General features: G+C 52.4%; 1 protein-coding gene across 6 annotated transcripts; it reads left to right on the top strand.

The window, feature by feature from the left end:
* The first annotated feature begins 103 nt into the window (after window positions 1-103).
* CES2 (carboxylesterase 2) lies at window positions 104-18,137 on the top strand. 6 transcript variants are annotated; one of them, XR_006415104.1, is made up of 15 exons: window positions 104-3,289; window positions 4,086-4,228; window positions 5,604-5,808; window positions 6,703-6,841; window positions 7,750-7,883; window positions 8,388-8,541; window positions 9,758-9,862; window positions 10,723-10,836; window positions 11,761-11,892; window positions 12,938-13,018; window positions 14,031-14,178; window positions 16,239-16,388; window positions 16,679-16,852; window positions 17,393-17,465; window positions 17,558-17,576. XR_006415104.1 is itself a non-coding variant. In XM_044433967.1 (15 exons), exons 3-15 carry the CDS (start codon window positions 4,156-4,158, stop codon window positions 17,733-17,735), a joined length of 1,686 nt encoding a protein of 561 aa, XP_044289902.1. In that variant the 5' UTR covers window positions 106-1,700; window positions 1,795-3,289; window positions 4,086-4,155; the 3' UTR covers window positions 17,736-18,137. The 6 variants fall into 6 exon arrangements, 5 of the variants coding, with proteins under 5 accessions (XP_044289902.1, XP_044289903.1, XP_044289906.1 ...); XM_044433967.1 differs by lacking the exon at window positions 16,679-16,852 and having other exon boundaries at window positions 106-1,700; window positions 1,795-3,289; window positions 17,558-18,137; XM_044433968.1 differs by lacking the exons at window positions 9,758-9,862; window positions 16,679-16,852 and having other exon boundaries at window positions 106-3,289; window positions 17,558-18,137.
* Window positions 18,138-18,140: the final 3 nt, after the last annotated feature.

The following is an 18,140-nucleotide window of genomic DNA, read 5'->3' on the forward strand; positions in this document are numbered from 1 at the left end:
GGGCGCAGGGAGCTACGGACGAACGCGCAGGTGCACCGCGCCCGGAAGCGGAAGTGGGCGTGGAGCGCGAGCGACTTCCGTCGCGGGCCTGTGCGGAGGCGGTGCGGTGGTGGCAGCCCTAAAGCCAGAAGGAAGCGCTGCTGACTTTGATATATTCCGCGACAAGTTACAAGGGAGCGGGTTTGGTAGCCTGCTTGGTCGTTAAAACAAACGGAGCGAAGAAGAAAAGGGACGTGGCGGGTGGAGTCTTGGCTGGTCACCCAGCGAGGAGGAGAGGCAGATTGTCACTCTGGGGTAGATGAGCGATGTTACAGGACAGCAGATGTAGCAACGGGCACTTGAATTTCCTCGCTAGCTGCTGGGATATAAACCCTGCCAAATGTGGCCCCTCCATGAAATTCGTGACTTGGCTTGCCCTGATAACGCTTTTCTAGAGAAAGTGGGGGCGGGGGGGGGACTAGAGGTTTGGCCTGCTCTGACATTCTCTACCTTACTGACAAACTGAAAGTTAGTAAATCACTAGGCCTTGATGGTGTCAATGCCAGAGATCTTCATGCAAATAAGAAGTGGATGCCCTCCTTACAAAAAATATGTCCTTAATATCAGCTTTTGTATAAATTATACAGCTTTTGTATAGCCAATTTATTTGTTTAGGATTAGTAGGTTGTAATGTTTGTAAACCACCCAGAGAACCCTCTGGGCTACTAGGGTGATATATAAATGCAAATAATAAATAAATAATAAATTTTGTACCAGAGGAATGAGAATGGCCAAGGGAATACCAGTTTTTGAAAAGGGACCCAGGGCTGGGGTCCAGGAAACTACAAGTGAGTTAGTTTAACATCTGCTTCATTAAAATTGGTTGAAGCTATATGCTTATATTTATAAGCATAGACAAGCCCTACTGAAAAACAGCATTCAGTAAAAGTAAATCATGCCTCATTGGCATTTAAAGTTCTTTGAGATTGTCAGTAAACATATGGACTTGTGTATCCAATAGGTATTGTTCACTTGGATTTCCAAGAGGTTTTTGACAAAAGGGTGGCCCACTTGCAGATCAATAACTGGTTACAGTACAAAAAGTGAAAAGTAGGAATAGTGATTTCTCACAATGGAGGAATTTAAATGATGGGGTCCCATAGGGATCTGTACTAGGACCGGTGCTTTTCAATTTATCTAAAAATTATGTAGAATTCGGAGTAAGCAGTGAAGTGGCCAAGTTTGCTGATGACGTCAAACTATTTAGGCTGGTTAAAACCAAAAGAGATTGTGAGGACTTCCAAAGTAATCTCCCAGCTGGGAGAATGGGTATCAAAATTGTAAATGTGATTGAATGTAAGCAAGTGCCAAATGATGCAAGAAAGTCTTTCGCAGAATTTTCCTTGGAACCAAACTACAGTATTATTGTTCATGGAAATCGCTGATCGGCCGCTGCCCTGTGACGCATCTCCAGTGTTCACTGAGTGTTCTCCATTTTGTTTTTGAAGCCCTAAGATGCTGCCCAAATGCCCTGCACCTTCTAAGGCTTCTGGCAATGAGCCTAAGCGCCAGAAGAAGTTTAAAACACTCCAGGAGAAAGTCAAGCTACTGGATTTGCTCCAGGAACTAAAAATGCCACAGTAGTGCTCCATTGTGGGGTCAATGAAACCACCGTACACTACATAAAGAAGAACGAGGCAGCGATCAGGAGTACCGTATCAGTAAGTTTCTGTGATAGTGCCAAAAAGGTAACAACTGTAAGAAATAAGAATATTGTCAGGATGGAATCTGCCTTGGCATTGTGGATCACTGCAGGAAGAAGAACATCCCCTTGGGCAGTAACATCATCCGCGAGAAAGCATGTAAATTATACCAGTAGTTCGCTACAGGAGACGATGCAGAAGGTACTGAAGAACTGCAATCAGGACCATCAACAGCACCGAAGCCTGAACATTTTCAAGCCAGTAAGGAATGGTTCGATCGTTTTCAGAAACAATGCAATATTAGCAGTTTCTCTACATGCAGAGGCAGCATCTGCCAACAAAGATGCTGCAGAGAAGTACCCTGAGACCTTCAGGCACATCATAGAGGAGAAGGGAAACAAGCACAAACAAGTTTTCAACATGGATGAGACTGGCTTGTTCCGGAAGAAGATGCCGTCCAGAACTTACTTCATGAAGGACAAAGCCAAAGCTCCAGGGTTTAAGGCACAGAAGGACAGAGTGATGCTCATTATATGTGGCAATGCTGCTGGTTCCATGATGAAACCAGGCCTCATCTATAAATCAGCGAGCCCTGCGGCCCTCAAAAACAAAAATAGAAACCTGTTGCCTGTCTACTGGATGCACAACCCTAAGGCCTGGATTACCAAAATCCTAACTTCAAACTGTTTTCATCAGTGCTTCATCCCTCAAGCCAAGGAATGCCTCCACGACTTAGGCATGGATTGCTCGTTATGGATAATGCTGGTGGCCACCCTTTGGATTTGTATTACGAGGGAGTCCAGATTGAGTTCCTCCCTGCCAACATCACCTCCCTCATCCAACCTACGGACCAAGGCTTGGATCCGTGCCTTCAAGGCTCTTTATACCTGGAATTCTCTCCAGCACCTTGTGGGTGCAATGGACATGGATGAGAATTTTACATTAAAGAGTTACTGGCGTAACTTTACGATCACAACATGCCTGTCAGTCATCTAAGCTGCTTTTAAGGAGATGAACAAGGAAACCCTCAACGCATGCTGGAAGAAGCTGTGGCCAGAGTGTGTCCATGAGTACAAGGGCTTCTCACCTGAAGAAATTCAGCATGAGGCTGTCGATAAGGCCGTGAGACTGGCAAAGATACTTGGTGGCAAAGGTTTTGACAACATCACTCAAGATGAGGTCAATAACCTCATTGATGCCCACTCTGAATGCCTGACGGATGAGGATTTGTTGGAGTTAACGAAGTCTGCCATGGAAGAGGAGGAGAAAGTGAAGGATCCAGAGCAAGAGGAGGAGAAGCAGGACCTGACATTGGAACATCTGTCCCAGATTGTTAGGACAGTGAAGGAGTTGCAAGGGATGATTGAAGCATGGGATCCCCATATGGGTTGGGCTCTCAAAAGTTAATGATGGCATCGATGCTGCCATTCAGATATATAAAACCCTCCTTGCCACCATGAAGAAACAATGACAGCAACTTCCCATTACAATGTTCCTCAACAAAAGCCAGCACTAAACCCCACTGGAAGAAGACCCGGAAGAAGATATGACTCCTGAAGTGCCTGAAGAAGAGGCGCCACCCAAGGAACTGTAAATCCTGTTTTGCTGTGAGTACCTGTACATGTTACTGTATTTTTATTAAATTACATTACATTATTACTGTATTTACCCTACTTACACCAAAGAAAATGACAGTGAAAGACATATTTAGGGTTTAAACTATAAAAATAGGCATTTTATATTTTTATTTTTTACCACATTTGAAATTCACAGTTTTCACAATTTGCAGGTGCTCTAGGAATGCAGCCCCCATGAATTTCGGGGGACTACTGTAAACTGAAGGGATCTGAATTAGCGCTGAGTCACCAAGAAAGAGCTATTGAGGTTGCAGTTAACTATGGTGTCACTGCAGTTAGTATATTATGTACAGTTCTGGTTGCCACACCTAATGCAGGATATTATGCAATTGGAAAAGGTGCAAAAAAGGGTACTCATGTAATCCAGAATTTGAAGTCATGACAGAGGCATAATGTGCAGTTAAATTATTGAATCCCCTTCTCCAAGGGGCAGTGACAGCCTCTTGGACAGCTTTAAAAGGGGCTTGGGTGAAGGCTATTTGGGCTCCTAGTTCTGATGGCCTGAAGCTTCCTCCAGTATCAGAGGCAGTGTGTCTGTGCACCCCAGTTGCTGAGCTAGCTCAGCCTTGGGATGCTCTTACGTCCTAGCAGCTGCTCTTTCCTGCTTCAGATGCAGTTCTCTTTGTTGCAAGGTGGGCTCTGCCAACCATTGTGTACACTAGAGTTAATGATTACATGTTCCTAAACCTTGAAAAGTGCCTCCCCTTAGTTTATTGCTCAGTTTGAGGTGAATATGGGCATTTATCTGGACTGTCTGTTGGTGCAGGCCTTTGTACTTTGTCCTGGTCGAACGGATGATCAAACCACCATCTCCCAGGGCCAGTTAGCACAGCAGAATGGCTCAGCCTAGCTGGAAGATGGTGCTCTGGGCAATTGGTGCTGCTAGCTTTATCATTATTGAAAGCAAAGGTAAGATAATGATTTCATATCAATCAGTTCAGAGAATGAAATAGAAACTTCCAACTGAGTGTTGAGAGTGAAAGAACAAAGCATTCAATGACTTTGTAGTAGTTCATCTGCTAGGATGATACATGATCTCAGGAGCCTTTAGATTGGGGTTTCTTGATGCTCTAGGGAGAGGGAAGGCTGCAAACCAAACCCTCTGTGGCCTGTTAGGAACTGGGCCACACAGCAGGACTCTAACCTTGAATGATCCAGAGTTCCAACATTAGAGTTGAGATAGGATTGCTATGCAATCAGAATGATGCTTCTAAGTTCAACTGTGAGTGAAGTGAAAAAACGGTCACATCGAAAATGGTAGAGAATGCAAAATGAGCCAGAAAAAGGATCTGTGCTGGAATGTGTTAATCCTTATAAACTACCTGCTTTTGATACTTCTAGTTTCTTCTTTCCACATCCTGTCAATTCCCACCCACTCTTTTCTAGCTCATACCCCAGGATGCAGCATTAGGTTTCTTGAACTGGGTGTGCCACCCCTTAAAATGATCCATCTGTCCAAACGCTAAACATGATGCACTTTTGCTTCACTCCACCACAGGGGCCCACCTGTGGCACAGACGGGATTTTTGTTCAGGTCACATTTGCTGAGTTCAAAAGATCTGTTCCGTCTTTGGTTTAAAGGATCTCTAGACCGACAGTCTAGAAGACATACCTTTGCCAGTTATTATTAGTATAAAGATGTACTAAAAAATCCAAGGCATCAGATAAAGCTCATATGAAGCAAAAGCTGGGGGCTGCATGACTTCACCTCTCAAAAGAAGGTGTGGCTGGAGGAGCGCCCGCAAGCTCTCGGCACCTTTGCTCCCCCTTAGGGTTAGTGGCACCACTAGGCCGGCCATCGTCCCAGGCTCAGCCAGAGCAGCACTGAGGGTTGACATGGTTGGACCCCTGCCAAGGGCCCACCCCACTGGGGTCCCGCTGGCAAGAACCAGGGACTTGCTCTTCCTCCCCTCAGCAAGCAGGCGGAGAAGGAGCAGCCTGTGATGGGGGGGGGGGCAAGAAGGCAGACTCTGGGGAGCAGCATCTCAGTCTGGTGCTGGCTGCGTGCCTCCCCCCAGTGTTGCTGAACATCACTAGGCCTTGCCTCTTTGGGCACCTTCCTTCCTTGTCCATCCCTGTTTGTGCCAGTGGCATTCACAAGCCTGGTGTGCTTGAGTGAGTCCAGGCAGGGCCTCTTTGTGAAGTGTTTTTCCAGAAGTGTAGGCAGACTTGCTGTAACCTGCCTGCCTGGTTTTCTATCGCACAACCTTTGTTTCTTTACTGGTGCGCGCAATCTCTCCTGCCTAACCTCTGTTTACATGTGTGTTTTGTCTCAACTGTGTAGCCGCAGAAGGTGTCCTTCCAGAGGTAGCCACCAGATATGGGAGTCTGCGGGGGAAGCGAGCACGTGTGAAAGGCACAGAGAAACTGGCCGATGTCTTCCTGGGGGTGCCCTTTGCCAGGCCTCCAACAGGGTCCTTGAGATTCTCCCCACCGCAGCCCCCTCAGCCATGGGATGGTGTAAAAGATGCGACAGCTCACCCCACAGTGTAAGATGGCTCCGGGTCAGATATCTGCTTGAGCAGGACACATCCAAGGGAAGGAAACTTCAGAATGGAGGCATGGAGTCAGTTCCTGGATGCAAGCAGCAGGCACCCTCAGTTGGAGTGCTGGGCAGGGCAAGCAAGGCTTACGGAAGATCTGGCAGGGCCAGAAGCAAAGGATGAGTGGAGACATGAGTGAAGCCACTGCAGGACAGGAGGCAGAGGGCAGGTCAGGAGCACCCAGCCACTCCGAACACGGGTGCAGCTCCTCCTCTGTAAAGCCCCTGGTGGCTCCCTCTTGGTTTGCTTGATTGGCTTGCCTGGATTCCGGCGAGCGCCTGCAGGTCCAGTGCCAGCTCCTCAGGGTGCAGCTCAGCTCTGCAGAGTCTCATGCCTGGGAAGCGATGGCTGGAATGTCTGCGCTCCTCTATTTACTCTCTCCCATTTTTTATTTCTGTCACTTGAGTTTGAGTGTTTAGGGTTATGTTAGTCACGAAGTTGTGTCCAGCCCATCATGACCCCATGGACAACATTCCTCCAGGCATTTTTAGGGTTATGGTTTCTTAAAATGCAAAAATTGCACACGCTGGGGCACTGTGTGTGTGAGTGATGAACTTTTTGCAATCCCTGAAAAAGGGAAATACAGGAACCGAAGGGGCTTGTGGGGTGGGAAGGGAGTCAGCACACACCTGTTGTAATGCTCCCTGAAATACCTGCAGAAAACCACAGGAGAAGGGCGGGGAAAAGTTGAGGACCGCCCAGGGTGAGCTTGATCTTCTGCTCCGTGTGCTGTGGGTTGTTAGCACAGCAGCCAGTCCACTAACAGCCAGTGTCGTACTAACGGTGGGTGCAAAACATGGGCAGGCCTATGGAATTCCTGTTATCTTATGTTTTCTGTAGATGCCCCCAGGACCTGAGCACACTCAAGGGAATTCAGAAAAGGTGGAAAGAGACCCACCCACCCTTGCACAGTTCCGAGGACTGTTTGTATTTGAACATTTATAGACCAGCAAATTCATCCCACGCCTCCAAGTTCCCGGTAAGCGATTTTGCAGTGTCAGCAAAGTGAGAGCAGCATTGGAAGCAGAAATGCTTGGTGGTATCTACCACCAATGCAAATGTCTTATGCTTTTTATTCAGTTAGTTAGCACATGCTTTATTTTAAGCAGCAGCCCCTTCCCACCCATGTCCCCAGCAACAAGTGTCCACAGAATACTGCCTCTGGTCCTGGAGGTGCCATCTAGCCATCAGAACTCGGTTTCCTCACAGGTTTCTCCTGTAGGAACCCTTTTAAAGCTGTCCAAAGCGGTAGCAGTTCTGGCAGTGAATTCCACAGCTTACGTGCTGTGTGAAGAAGGACTTCCTTTATCTTTCCTGACTCGCCAATCTACTTAATGGGGTTTAGTATTATGGGAGAGGGTGAAAAATGTCTCCCTCTCCACTTCCTTCACACCAGGTATAAATGTGCACACCTCTTTTGTGCCTCCCCTTCCTCGCCATTTGCTAAGTCAAATAATGCCAGCTTCTGCAGCCAGGCTGTTCCAACCTCTGGAGCATTCTAGTTGCCCTCCTTTGCACCTTTCCCAGTGCTGCAGTTCTCTTTGTGAGTTGCAGTGGCCAGAGCTGTCCACAGTGTTCTAAGTGCAGTCACGCCACCACCTGGGGTAAGGGCAGGAAGGCACGGGCAGTTGTATTTCCAGCGCCTCTCCCAATTAGGCCTAGCATGCAGTCCGCCTTTCCCCAGCAGCTGCATGCTGGGTGGGCGTGTTTCTTGTGCTTTCTGCTCACGTTCCCCAGCACGGGTCAGCCTTGTTCCTGCAAGGGGAGAGCAGCCAGCATGAGGAGCAGCTGCTCAGGGCCTAAACTCCGGTTTCCTTCAAAACAATTTTATGTCATATCGTTTTATAATCTCTGTTCCCATCGTCTCTCACTTTTGCTCTTTTGAAGGTGATGGTCTGGATTCATGGAGGGGAATTCATATTTGGGGCAGCATCCAGGTTTGATGGCTCAGCGCTAGCTGCCTACGAAGATGTGGTGGTAGTCATCATTCAGTACCGTCTGGGCATTTTGGGGTTCTTTAGGTAAGGCTTTTATACTGTATTTTTCCCTTTAAAAAGTATAATTCCTGTCTGAATGAGTTTACACTTCCCGATTGTATACACGTTTGCTCAGAAGTCCTTTCCAGGGCATTCCAGCAGTCCCAGGTGAGGGCATGTGAGCTTGCAGGTGAAATAGGACGCCTTGAGGTTGTTCTGAGCACACCTGAATGGACAAGAGTCTTGAGCCAAGGCCTGCACTGCAGAGGGAAAGGACTCCTTGCCTCCCCAAATACTTCTTCAGCTGGAAAACGGAGCCCTGGGATTACAGATCATGGCACGACCATGTATGTTGAGGGGAGTTCACTTGGCTGGGGGCCTTAGGGAGCCACCAGGCTAGAGGGCCCTGCCTTGGTGCCTGCCAGGCAGGAGCAGCTGCTTTCCCTGGGCCCTGCCTGCATCACCCCAACACCAGATGAGGCCACTCGAGAGCCCATGTTGCAGAGGGCCTGCCCTGGGCTCTCAGCCGGCTTCCTTCTGCCCTTTCAGCACAGGGGATGAGAATGCCAGAGGGAACTGGGCTGCCTTGGATCACCTGGCAGCTTTCCGGTGGATCCGAGACAACATCAAGCCCTTTGGGGGTGATCCAGAGTCGGTGACTCTTTTTGGTGTCTCTGCAGGTTCCTTCCTTGTTTCGGCCCATGTAAGTTCCCAGACGTTTATTTGCAAAAAGTACTCCCATAGCAGTCAATGAAATGAGGGTGTGGGGAGGCCCAAGAGTGAGCCTCCTCCTCGGGTTTCTCGCTTCTGTGTGCTGCTGCGCTTGTGTGCTCCAGCCAGAAGCACTTTCTGTCCCCCTGTTCCATGGCATGTCACTTGCCTGACAAGCCTCCACTGGATGCTGAGGCAGTGGCATAGCGCTGATGCTTCTTTGCACGCTGGCTCATGGCCCAAGGCCTACCTGCCTTTCCTCTCGAGCACACTGTGGGGTAATGAGAGTGTCTCCTGTGCTGGGAGGCCAGACTCTGTCCTAGTGACTCAGTTGTATGCTTTGAAGGTGCAGCTGGAGGAGTCAGTCCAGTGGAAAGGGAGACCTGGCCCCAGTATCCAGATGCTGAGTGAAGGCCTGAGGTGAAGGTGCTGCTTTTGCTCCCTGCACTGTGGCCACTGCTGCAGGAGAGCAATGCAGACCTCTGAGATCCCATACAAAATTATTTGCTATTTTAGGAATTAGTAAAGCGTGGGGACAAAGTTAGACATTTCAGACACAAAGCAGCCTTAGTTCAGCCTCCCCCGCTGCCCAGGAAAAATAGGGAAAGCTGAAGGCAGAAAAAGGAGGGGAAGGCCAGCAATGAGATGGATCAATTCCATAGTGGAAGCCACAGGCTTGTGTTTGCAAGAGCGGAGCAGGCTGTCAAAGAGAGGACATTTTGGAGAGCTGTCATTCATGGGGTCGCCATTAGTTGGAGACCACTCGATGACACATAACAGGAAGCTTGCTTGTGGGAAACAAACCGCCTTGCCAAATTATGGATTGTTTTATGGCTGCATGCAGAGTGGCTTGCAGGGCTGCGTGATCCAAGGGGACCGACCAAATCGTGGGAATTAGGAAGTGACTGACAAGGGGACTGGCAAGGGCAGCCCCCTCCCCCGCCATTTGTTCTGTGCTCTCTGAGGCCCTTGCCAGGGCCAGCTGTCCTGCACGCGCCCAGCTGTCGCTTTGGAGCAGCTGGCGCTGGCTGGGTCTCCTGCCATGACTGTGCACCATTCTCGGCTCCCTGTGGCTTCCTTGTTCCTTGTGTTAGGAACTCCTTCCTTGGTTAGCCCCCCCCCCCCCCCCCCCCCCTGGCCATTCCTGCTCTGCCATTCAGTCCCCTTTAGCCTGTGTGATGGGCATGACTGTTCCCTTCTTTCCCCAGATTCTCTCTCCCTTGTCAAAGGGCTTGTTCCACAGGGCCATTCTGGAGAGTGGCACCTCCTTGTTTCCATTGGCCTTCAAGTCCAAACCTCGTCTGTATGAGGAAGTAGGTTTGTTCTCCTGCCAGATCACTGTGTGAACCTGAGATGTTGACTTTTAGTGGCAACGTGCCCTCATCTTCCCGTCTTTGTCATGTATGGGAATGTGGCGATCTGAGCGGGAGCTTGCCTTGTGGGGTCATATATGCCCTAGATTGGCTCCATGTGATGCAGAAGGATCCATGCGAGGTTCCCTCTCCCCTGCTGCACTCTGAGGCCACATGCTTCTGGAGCATCTCCTGAGCGAGTGCTCAAGGGATGCAGGGGCTGGGTTCACACGTGTCGACCCTCTTGGGAATGTTCGCAATGTCCGATGGTCAGAAGGCCCTGTGCTGCAAGCAGGGTCCCCTCTCTGAGGGCTGCAGCATGTGTGAAGGAGAAGCACCATGGGAAGTGGTCAAACCCGGGGGACTCCCGTGGGGGCTGCAGGAGTTGGACTGTCTCTCTGCACAGGGGTCTCTAGGTTTTGAGGTGCCCCCTGGCAGGGATTGGGAAGCCTTCGCCAGCTGTCCCCAAGTCCTGCCTTGACATCTTCGGGTGTTGGGGAAGCCGGTTGCCCTCTAGCCCTTTCACCAGAGCTTCAAGCCTTTTCAGCACTCTTGCTGGGGACTCCCTGAATTTCAGCATGATCGTGGCTTGGCTTGTGGTGGGGGCTTGGATAGCAGCACCAGCTGTGCGGGGTGAATTAACTCTGCAACAAACCATAGGCAGGTGGAGGGGGGCGTCTAGGCCACTCGGTGGGAAGAGTGCTACGTTCGGGCAGTGGGCTGTCATGGAAATGGAAAGGCCATGCCCACTCCGTGACCTGCTTCCGCAAGCAGGACTCCTGTGAGTGCAGGCCAGGATTGGGGTGCCCATCTCTGTCCAGATGCAGAAGCTTGCCCAGGCGTTGGCCTGCGAGGCTTCCAGTTCCGCTGCCGTGGTTCAGTGCCTCCGACAGAAGAGTGAGAGGGAGCTGATTGCCAGCCAGAGGGCGATTCAGGTCAGTTGTGTGGGGGGCGGGACTCCAGGCATGGGCTGTTGCTGGCTGAGTTGCACCCTGGGGCTGGCGCCTTTGGCTCTTGGTGCTTCTGCCAGCAAGAAGAACTTCCCGGTGGCTGCGCGTGGCCATCTAGGCAAGGAGCATTCCACGCCTCAGCAGCCCTTGGTTCCTCTTGCACCCTAGCTGCAGTGAGGGCCGGCTGGGGGCTGGGGAGCGAGCCCGCAGTGTGGTGCGCTTCCCTGTGTTGCAGGCCTGCCTCCTGCCAGCTCTTCCCACCTGGTTTCCGACTGGGGCACAAGGGCCCCTTGCTGTGCCCAGCCCAGCCCATTGAACAAGGTGTAGCTGCTTTACCTGTTCTTGGCCTGCTTCCTCTGCCGAAAGCATGTTTCACCTGGCTTCTCATCCAAAAGGCCCCCGGGGCAGCTTGCAGAGTGTAACTCAAACAAGAGAAAGCCCCCCTGCAACTCATGGTCTAAAAGGACAAGGGAGGGAGAAAAAGCAAGCACCCTTTTAGCAGGTTGGTGGCACAGCCCCCTTCCCTGACTTCGGCCTGCCAGAGTGGCTGCTAGGAGCACGGGAAGCTACTCCAGGTGAAACAGATGCTCCGTGCTCTGCCAGGCTGTGGCTCTCCAGACAAGGAGGCAGCAGCAAGGGGTGAGGAGCGGCTCTGCACCCGCCTATGAACACCAGCTGCGCCTTGCATCTGCTGTCAGCTCAGTGAACGCAGCATGGCCTCCAGTAAGGGTGGGGGGGAGGGGCTTTTTGCTGTGACCCTGCTGGGCGGGGGGGCACGTACCACCCAGCCGTAGTTCACATGCATCTGTTCTGGCTTCAGACACTCGCCTGGATGGCCAGAGAAGAAAGCAGCAGGCTGATGGTGCTCTTTAGAGGAAATCTGTTGACTTTCCACCCCTTTTTGTCCAGAACTTTGGATTAGTTGTGGACGGAGTGTTTCTGCCCAAGACCTCTGAAGACCTTCTGGCAGGAAAAGAGCTCAATGCTGTGCCCCTCATAGTCGGAGTCACCAATAATGAATTTGGCTGGAATATACGCAGAGTAAGACACCGTAGCAATTTTTCACCCCCACCAATGATATCTGCAAATATTGTGGTGCTCAACAGTAGCCTGGAGGGATGGACTGGCTGGTTACATGTCCCAAGCCAAAGCAGTCCTCCTCATCACTTGGGGCGTGTCCTCTCCTCCAGGTGTGGAGGGCATGGTAGACGACCCCACTTCTGAGCCACTGCCTCCCTGTCCCCCCATATATGTATGAATATGCAATCCAAGTGTGCTTTATGGATTTTATTACGTATGGGTCAGCAGGCACTTCCTAGACCCATAGGCTTGCCCAGAGGTCCAGCTCTGAGCTCTGGCAGATGTCCCAAGGTGGGGGGGGGGGGCTGGCCTCTGAGGGCCCTCCCTGCCCCCTCACAGCTGGTGTGGTTTTTCCACACTGGCTGCAGCTTGGAGGGTGGAAAGGCAGCCGTGAAGCCAAGCGGGGGTGGGGGCGCTCCAGGGGCAGTGGGTGAGGCAGTGCTATCCCAGGTGCAGGCAGGCAGACGGGGCTGCTGAAGTGTCTGGGAGAGTGCGGAAGTGCAGTGGTCATCTTGGTTGCCACACTGCTTCCCTCTGGCCAGGGAGGGCTGTGATCCTTTCCATATGGCACCTTCTGGGAATCCACGCTGGGGCACTGCAAGGCCACCTCTAGCAAAGCCCGAAACCCCAGGAAGGGACAAAATTTGGGAAGCTGACAGAGCTGGCCCCAGCGTGGGGAGGGCACGTTCATGAGCGACCCTGTCAACTCAGAAGCAGCCATTCAGGTGGTGGTGGGGTGGTTTGCTGGCTCCCCTCAGCTTCAGTAGCCTGTTCGTACTATTCCTTCTGAGTGCCTCTGTGGCCCAGCGATGGCACTCACTGTGGGACTCCACGGTGTCCAGAGCTCACCTGAAGTTGCACCATACTGGAGATTGTCCCCCTCTCCCCCGCTGCGACTTCCCCTGCGCTGTGGATGCAGTGAGTGCATTGAGATGCATTTTCAACCACGGCACAGAGAGCTGATGAGGTCCCAAAGGCACAACTTGTCTTTTCTTCTTGAACGCAGACATCACAGCTGGAAGGCTTGAAGGAGCCGGGAGACCGAAACACCATGTTCGCCACGCTGAGAGCACTCGGCTCGCCTTTGGTAATGCTTCACTGCATTGGTTTGCCCTGGCGACTGAACTCAGAGGATCCATATCCTGTACCGTGCGGGTGGGAGCATCTGCCTGAAGCCTGTCCTGCCCCTTAAGCTGGCTGTGAGGGGATCGGTTGGGTGGGCCGTCCTTTTATCTGTGTGCCTGGGAAGGGCTTGGACTCGTGTCCTGCTCGGCGGAGCCCTCCCTCCTGACTTCATGGCGGTGCCATGGCTGAAGAGAAGTGTGAGGGAGGTTGGCCTGGCCCCTCACGCTGAGGCCGGCCTCTCCTCTGGCCATTTGGAGTCCTGCTGGGGCTGGAAGGGGCGCAGAACATGCCTCCTCGGGGCTCCTCTGAACCTGCCTGAAGAGGAGGCATGTGCAGGGGGAGGCTGTGGGGCTGCAGAGAGGAGGCCCTTGGAGGACACGGGTGCTCATGACAGGAGGAAGAGAAAGGCAGGAGGAGCCCCTTGCACACTCCCACAGTGGTCTTGCCCAGAGCGTCTCCCTGCCCTGCCCTGGCCCAGCCATCCCTCCTCATCTGCTGCTCCATGCGTGCCCCCAGGCTTCTTCGTCTTTGCACATCTTTTGCAGTTTCTCTCCATCAGCAGCCACGCTGGGCAAGGATGATAGCCTTGCCTTCTGCGGAACTCTGCAAGCTACTGACTTGTCCACCTCCCATTTTTCACCCCCCTTTCTATTTTTGAAATCCTACTTTATTTATTTAGTTGTTGCATTTATATCCTGCCCTTCCCCCCCATTTTTAAGAACTCAGGGCAACTTTCCTCACTCCCCTCCTCTCAGTCTTGTCTCCACACCAACAACCCAGTCGGGCAGGATGTGCTAGGTGTCTGAGGCTGGCCCAAAGCCCCCCAGGGGGCTGCATTGCCAGGCCGCGAGGTCACCCAAGTTCCAGAGCCCTTGGCCACTGCACTGCTCTGCCTCTCCAGCTTCTGCTTTGCTGCAGCTTGAAAAGCGCGGCCCAGCACGCCTGCCCTCCCACCAGTGCTTCCTTGTCCCCAGGGTGTTCCCGAGGAGGTCCTGCCCATGCTGCTCGATGAGTACCTGGGAGACACCAGTGACCCTGATAAACTGAGGGATGGCTTCCTGGACCTGCTGGGAGATGCAGCCTTTGTTGTTCCCGCCATCCGAACCCTAAATTATCTCAAAGGTAAGAGAGCTGCCAGCAGCTTGTCCCTGTTCACCTGCGTCTAGAGCCTGGGAACCGTTGGCTGTTCATCCACTCAGGAATCTCCTCGGCTGGCACGGGGGCACAATGCCAGGTCAGTTCAGAGTGAAGCCAAGTTCATTCAGGGTTTAATTGGAGATGAGGGACCCAACTTGCATGCCGCACTGAGACTGAGACGGATGAGCTGGGCAAGTCTGGGTGTTGGGGAGAGCCCCATAGCAATCCAGGGCATGGAGGCAGGGAGGCCCTGCCCCTCAAGGCCTTCTGCCTGCAAAGGGTGGCCCTGCGCTGGGGGCTGGGATGGCCCCTTCTGCTTTGGCAAACTGGTTGGGGCCCTCATACTGTCAAGGGCCTGCCAAGCCCGAGGCTGGTCTCCAGCTGAGCACTGCACTTGCCTTCCACTGGGCAAGCTCCCAGGCAGGCAGGCCAAGAAGCCCCCCACCCGCTGGTTCTACTCAGGCCTGTGCTCCCCCTGGAGGCCCACTGCGTGCGGGTTCTGTGCAGACAGCCTCCAGGCACTGTGCCTTTCACCAGCCAGGACCTCTTCCCGGCAGGGACGGGCTGCCCGATTGCCAAGCGGAAAATTCAGCCAAGACTTTGTTGTGGCAGATTCCCCCAAGCACTGGATAATCTTGGGGAGAGTGAAAACTAAGGATCTGATGCCAGCATTGGCATCTTTCTTGCACCAGCTTAAGACTTCCTTCTATCCTTGGGCATTTGACAGCCTACAGGAAGGCTGTCTATCACATTCTGAGATTCTCTCTTTTGACTGCTTAAAGCTGCTTTCATAGTTTTGTGTGTTACTGGTTTGGCATTACATCATTATATTGCATTTTTAGGGTTTTAATCTCTGTAAACCTCCAAGCAAGCTTCAGCTTTTTGGTGGTATAAAAATATCAGAAATAAAATGAAATGAACTTCGGAGGGGAGTGGGCCTATCTTAAGGAGGAGCCAGAGGGACTTTTCTGCTTTTGTAAAAGCAGAGCAACTGGTCCTGTGCCAGTTGATGTCCTGCAGAGGCCTGGCTGCGTCCCCTCTGCAAGTGGGATGAGGCACCGGCATGAAGGATGTTCTGTAGTGATGTGGGCTCCTTCCCAGCAGTGCTCAGGGTGACACAGGAAAGCGGCGGCCAGCACCGGTGGAGACGGGAGCTGATTGTCCAGAGGGCTTCACAACCCGCTGGGCCTGCTGCAGAGGCCCCACTGCTGGCCTGCCTAGTTTCAGGCTCAGCTCAGGGCGCCAGCAGTGACCCCAGCAACTTCTTTTGCTTTGTCCTGCCTGTACCCTGAAATTATCAGGCTCATCTTCTGGCACCCTCCTTGTTAGAGATGAACAGAGTGAAAAGTGGCGGAATGGCCCCCCCAGCCAAACCACCTGCTCATCTTTATCATGCCAGACAAAAAGATTATTCTCCCAAACTTTCAGGCATTTAAAATCTTGTAGATAACTTTGTCTGCTTCTTTATTTGTATGTGGTTTATTATATTCAAATTGAAGCTGGTGAATATTAGTTAATAAATTTTCATATGAACAATGACAGACTCGATCTGATGGCCAGTCGACTCTGCCTGGACAGCCGCAGGAGAGGGCAGGAGTTCTGGCGCAGACAGCGAGGCTGCATTCCAAGGGCAGAGCTGATCTTTCCCTCAGCCCTTGTAGTGGGGCGGTGCTTCCCCTTGGAGCTGGCGGTGGAGGGTGGGAAGGGGAGCCGCGAGAGTCCCCAGAGTACAGTGAACCCTCATGGTGCTTCTGCTCCTCCCCTCGAAATCCTTCCAGTTCACCAGGTTCAGTGTAGCCACACTGCACGGTGCTCTGAACATGTCACAGACTGCCCTGCCACTTTCCAGCTTGGACTGTGCTTATGCAGCGAAAGCATGTCCCAGAATGGGGCCTCTCCAGAACTTCTGGCCCTTCTCTTCCACTGGAGGATAGCAACTTGCATGGGAAAAAACTGCTTCTGGGTTGTCTGGAATGGGCAGCACATGATGGGGGGGCCTGGGAGAAAGCCGCCACAGCTTTCACAAGGTTTTGTTTACTCTTTAGAGGCGGGTGCGCCTGTTTATTTCTTTGAATATCAACATCGACCTAGTTTGTACCATGACACCAAACCGGATTATGTGAAAGCAGATCATGCAGATGAAGTCGGCTTTGTCTTTGGAGGGCCGTTCCTCACTGGTGACACACGCCTGCGTGGTAAGGAACCCTCCTGGAATGCTCTGGAATGATCAGCGGCAGGGCTTGGTGGGACCCCGTTGTCCTGTCCAGGTGATGCTGGTCGGGGGGGGGGGGGGGGGCAGCTTGACCATTGCCCCTTGCAAGTGTGGGCAGTAATTTCAGTGGCACACAAGGCAGAGGCACTTCCCTGCGCAGCTGGGATTGTCACAGGGAGCTGTGCCAGTGGCTGGGGTGGATGCTTAAATAGCTGCCCATCTGCCTCCCATGGAGTTGGCCTGCCCTAATAAGCCCCCTCCCCTCTGTGCTAGGAGCAGCTGTGGGTCCCTCAGAATCATCAAGAATCATAGAGGAATGGAGTAGGAAGGGGCCAGAGGGCCAGCCCCCCGCTCAGAGCAGGACTCCAAATTAAACTGTTCCTCTCAGATGGCTGTCCAGCTGACTCCGGAATGCCTCTGCTGCAGCAGAGCTCCCAGCCTCCTGGGGTAATTGGTTCTGTTGTCATTCTGCTCTCGGGCAGAAAGTTCTTCCTGGTATCTAGCCGGAGTGTGGCTTCCTGCAGCTGGAGGCCAGTATTCCATGTCCTGCATCCTGGGATGGTCGAGAAGCTCATCCTTGCAGGAGAGGGTTGCTCTCTTCGGCAGCCTGAGACAGAATGCAGGCCAGGAGTGGCTAGCAGCAAATGAAGGTGGCTTGCTAGCGGCCCTGGAGTGCCCCATGAGGCCATCCAGGTTCCACTGTGTCCTCCCAGCCCATCTCTAGTTGCTGTTTTCAAAGTGATTTCCCTGCCCTTTTCAAAGCACCATGGCAGCCACTCTGAAGATTTGCATGGCCGGACAGGGGAAAACATAATTAAACCTGCAGAACTGATGAGATGCCAGCGTGGGCGCTGGGGCCACTGCAAGTGAAAGGAGGCTAAGGGTGGAGCTGCTGCCTCTGTGCAGGATGGCCATGTGAGCAGGACGGATGGCACCGGCAGTGCTGGTGCTGCCAGAGGCCTAAAGCTCTCTTCCCGTGCTCCTCAGATGAAGCCACCGAAGACGAGCGGCTCTTGAGCAGGACCATGATGAAGTACTGGGCTAACTTTGCGCGCACTGGGTGAGCCTCAAGGGCAGCGGGGGTGGGGGACCCGGCAGCTCTGCTGTCTGCACTGCTGAGATGACATACTGGCTTATTGGCTATCTTTCTAGAAACCCGAACAGGGACGGCTTGGTGGAATGGCCAGCATATAATAATGCAGAGCAGTATCTAGAGCTAAATCTGAAGCAGAAGGCATCAAGGAAGCTGAAAGAAGAAAAAGTGGAATTTTGGATGAAGCGCTTGCCTGAAAAGATTAAGGAGCTGAGAGGAAGACACACTGAGCTGTAATTCACCCCGCACCCCGTTGCCCATTTTCCTAGTATTCCCTTAACTGAGAGAAGCAGCACCTCTTGGCTTTCAGATCACTGAGGAAGGCCCTGTCGCAGAGCTTGGTCAAAGGGTGCCAGCACACCGAGGGGCTGCTCAAGTTCCGCAAAACCACAAACGATCCTCCTCCCTGCTGTCCCGCAGTCACGTGTTCGTGGGGCAATTCACTGATCTTGAGAATTTCCTGCATGCCTCCATCCTCCCTGCAGATGGTGCCATGCGTCCCCTCACCCCCTGTGCCCGCCTGCCCCATCTGCCTCTCAAAAGGGGCCAAAGGTAAGGGTCCCCAACCCATCATCCCCATTCCTGAAATTTAACCCTGAACCCCAACCCTAAGCTTCTAATAAATGCATTCTAAAATAACTA

Source organism: Varanus komodoensis, unplaced genomic scaffold, assembly GCF_004798865.1.
Source record: "Varanus komodoensis strain SLA01 unplaced genomic scaffold, ASM479886v1 scaffold27, whole genome shotgun sequence".
In the NCBI taxonomy this organism is placed as follows: Eukaryota; Metazoa; Chordata; class Lepidosauria; order Squamata; family Varanidae; genus Varanus; species Varanus komodoensis.

Bases quoted from the DNA above. Each gene is read 5' to 3' on its own strand.
- CES2 (XM_044433967.1), top strand. From the start codon at position 4,156: ATGGCTCAGCCTAGCTGGAAGATGGTGCTCTGGGCAATTGGTGCTGCT. The intron at 7,884-8,387 runs GTAAGGCTTTTA...CTGCCCTTTCAG, and splicing joins GGCATTTTGGGGTTCTTTAG to CACAGGGGATGAGAATGCCA. The intron at 13,019-14,030 runs GTAATGCTTCAC...CCTTGTCCCCAG, and splicing joins GAGCACTCGGCTCGCCTTTG to GGTGTTCCCGAGGAGGTCCT.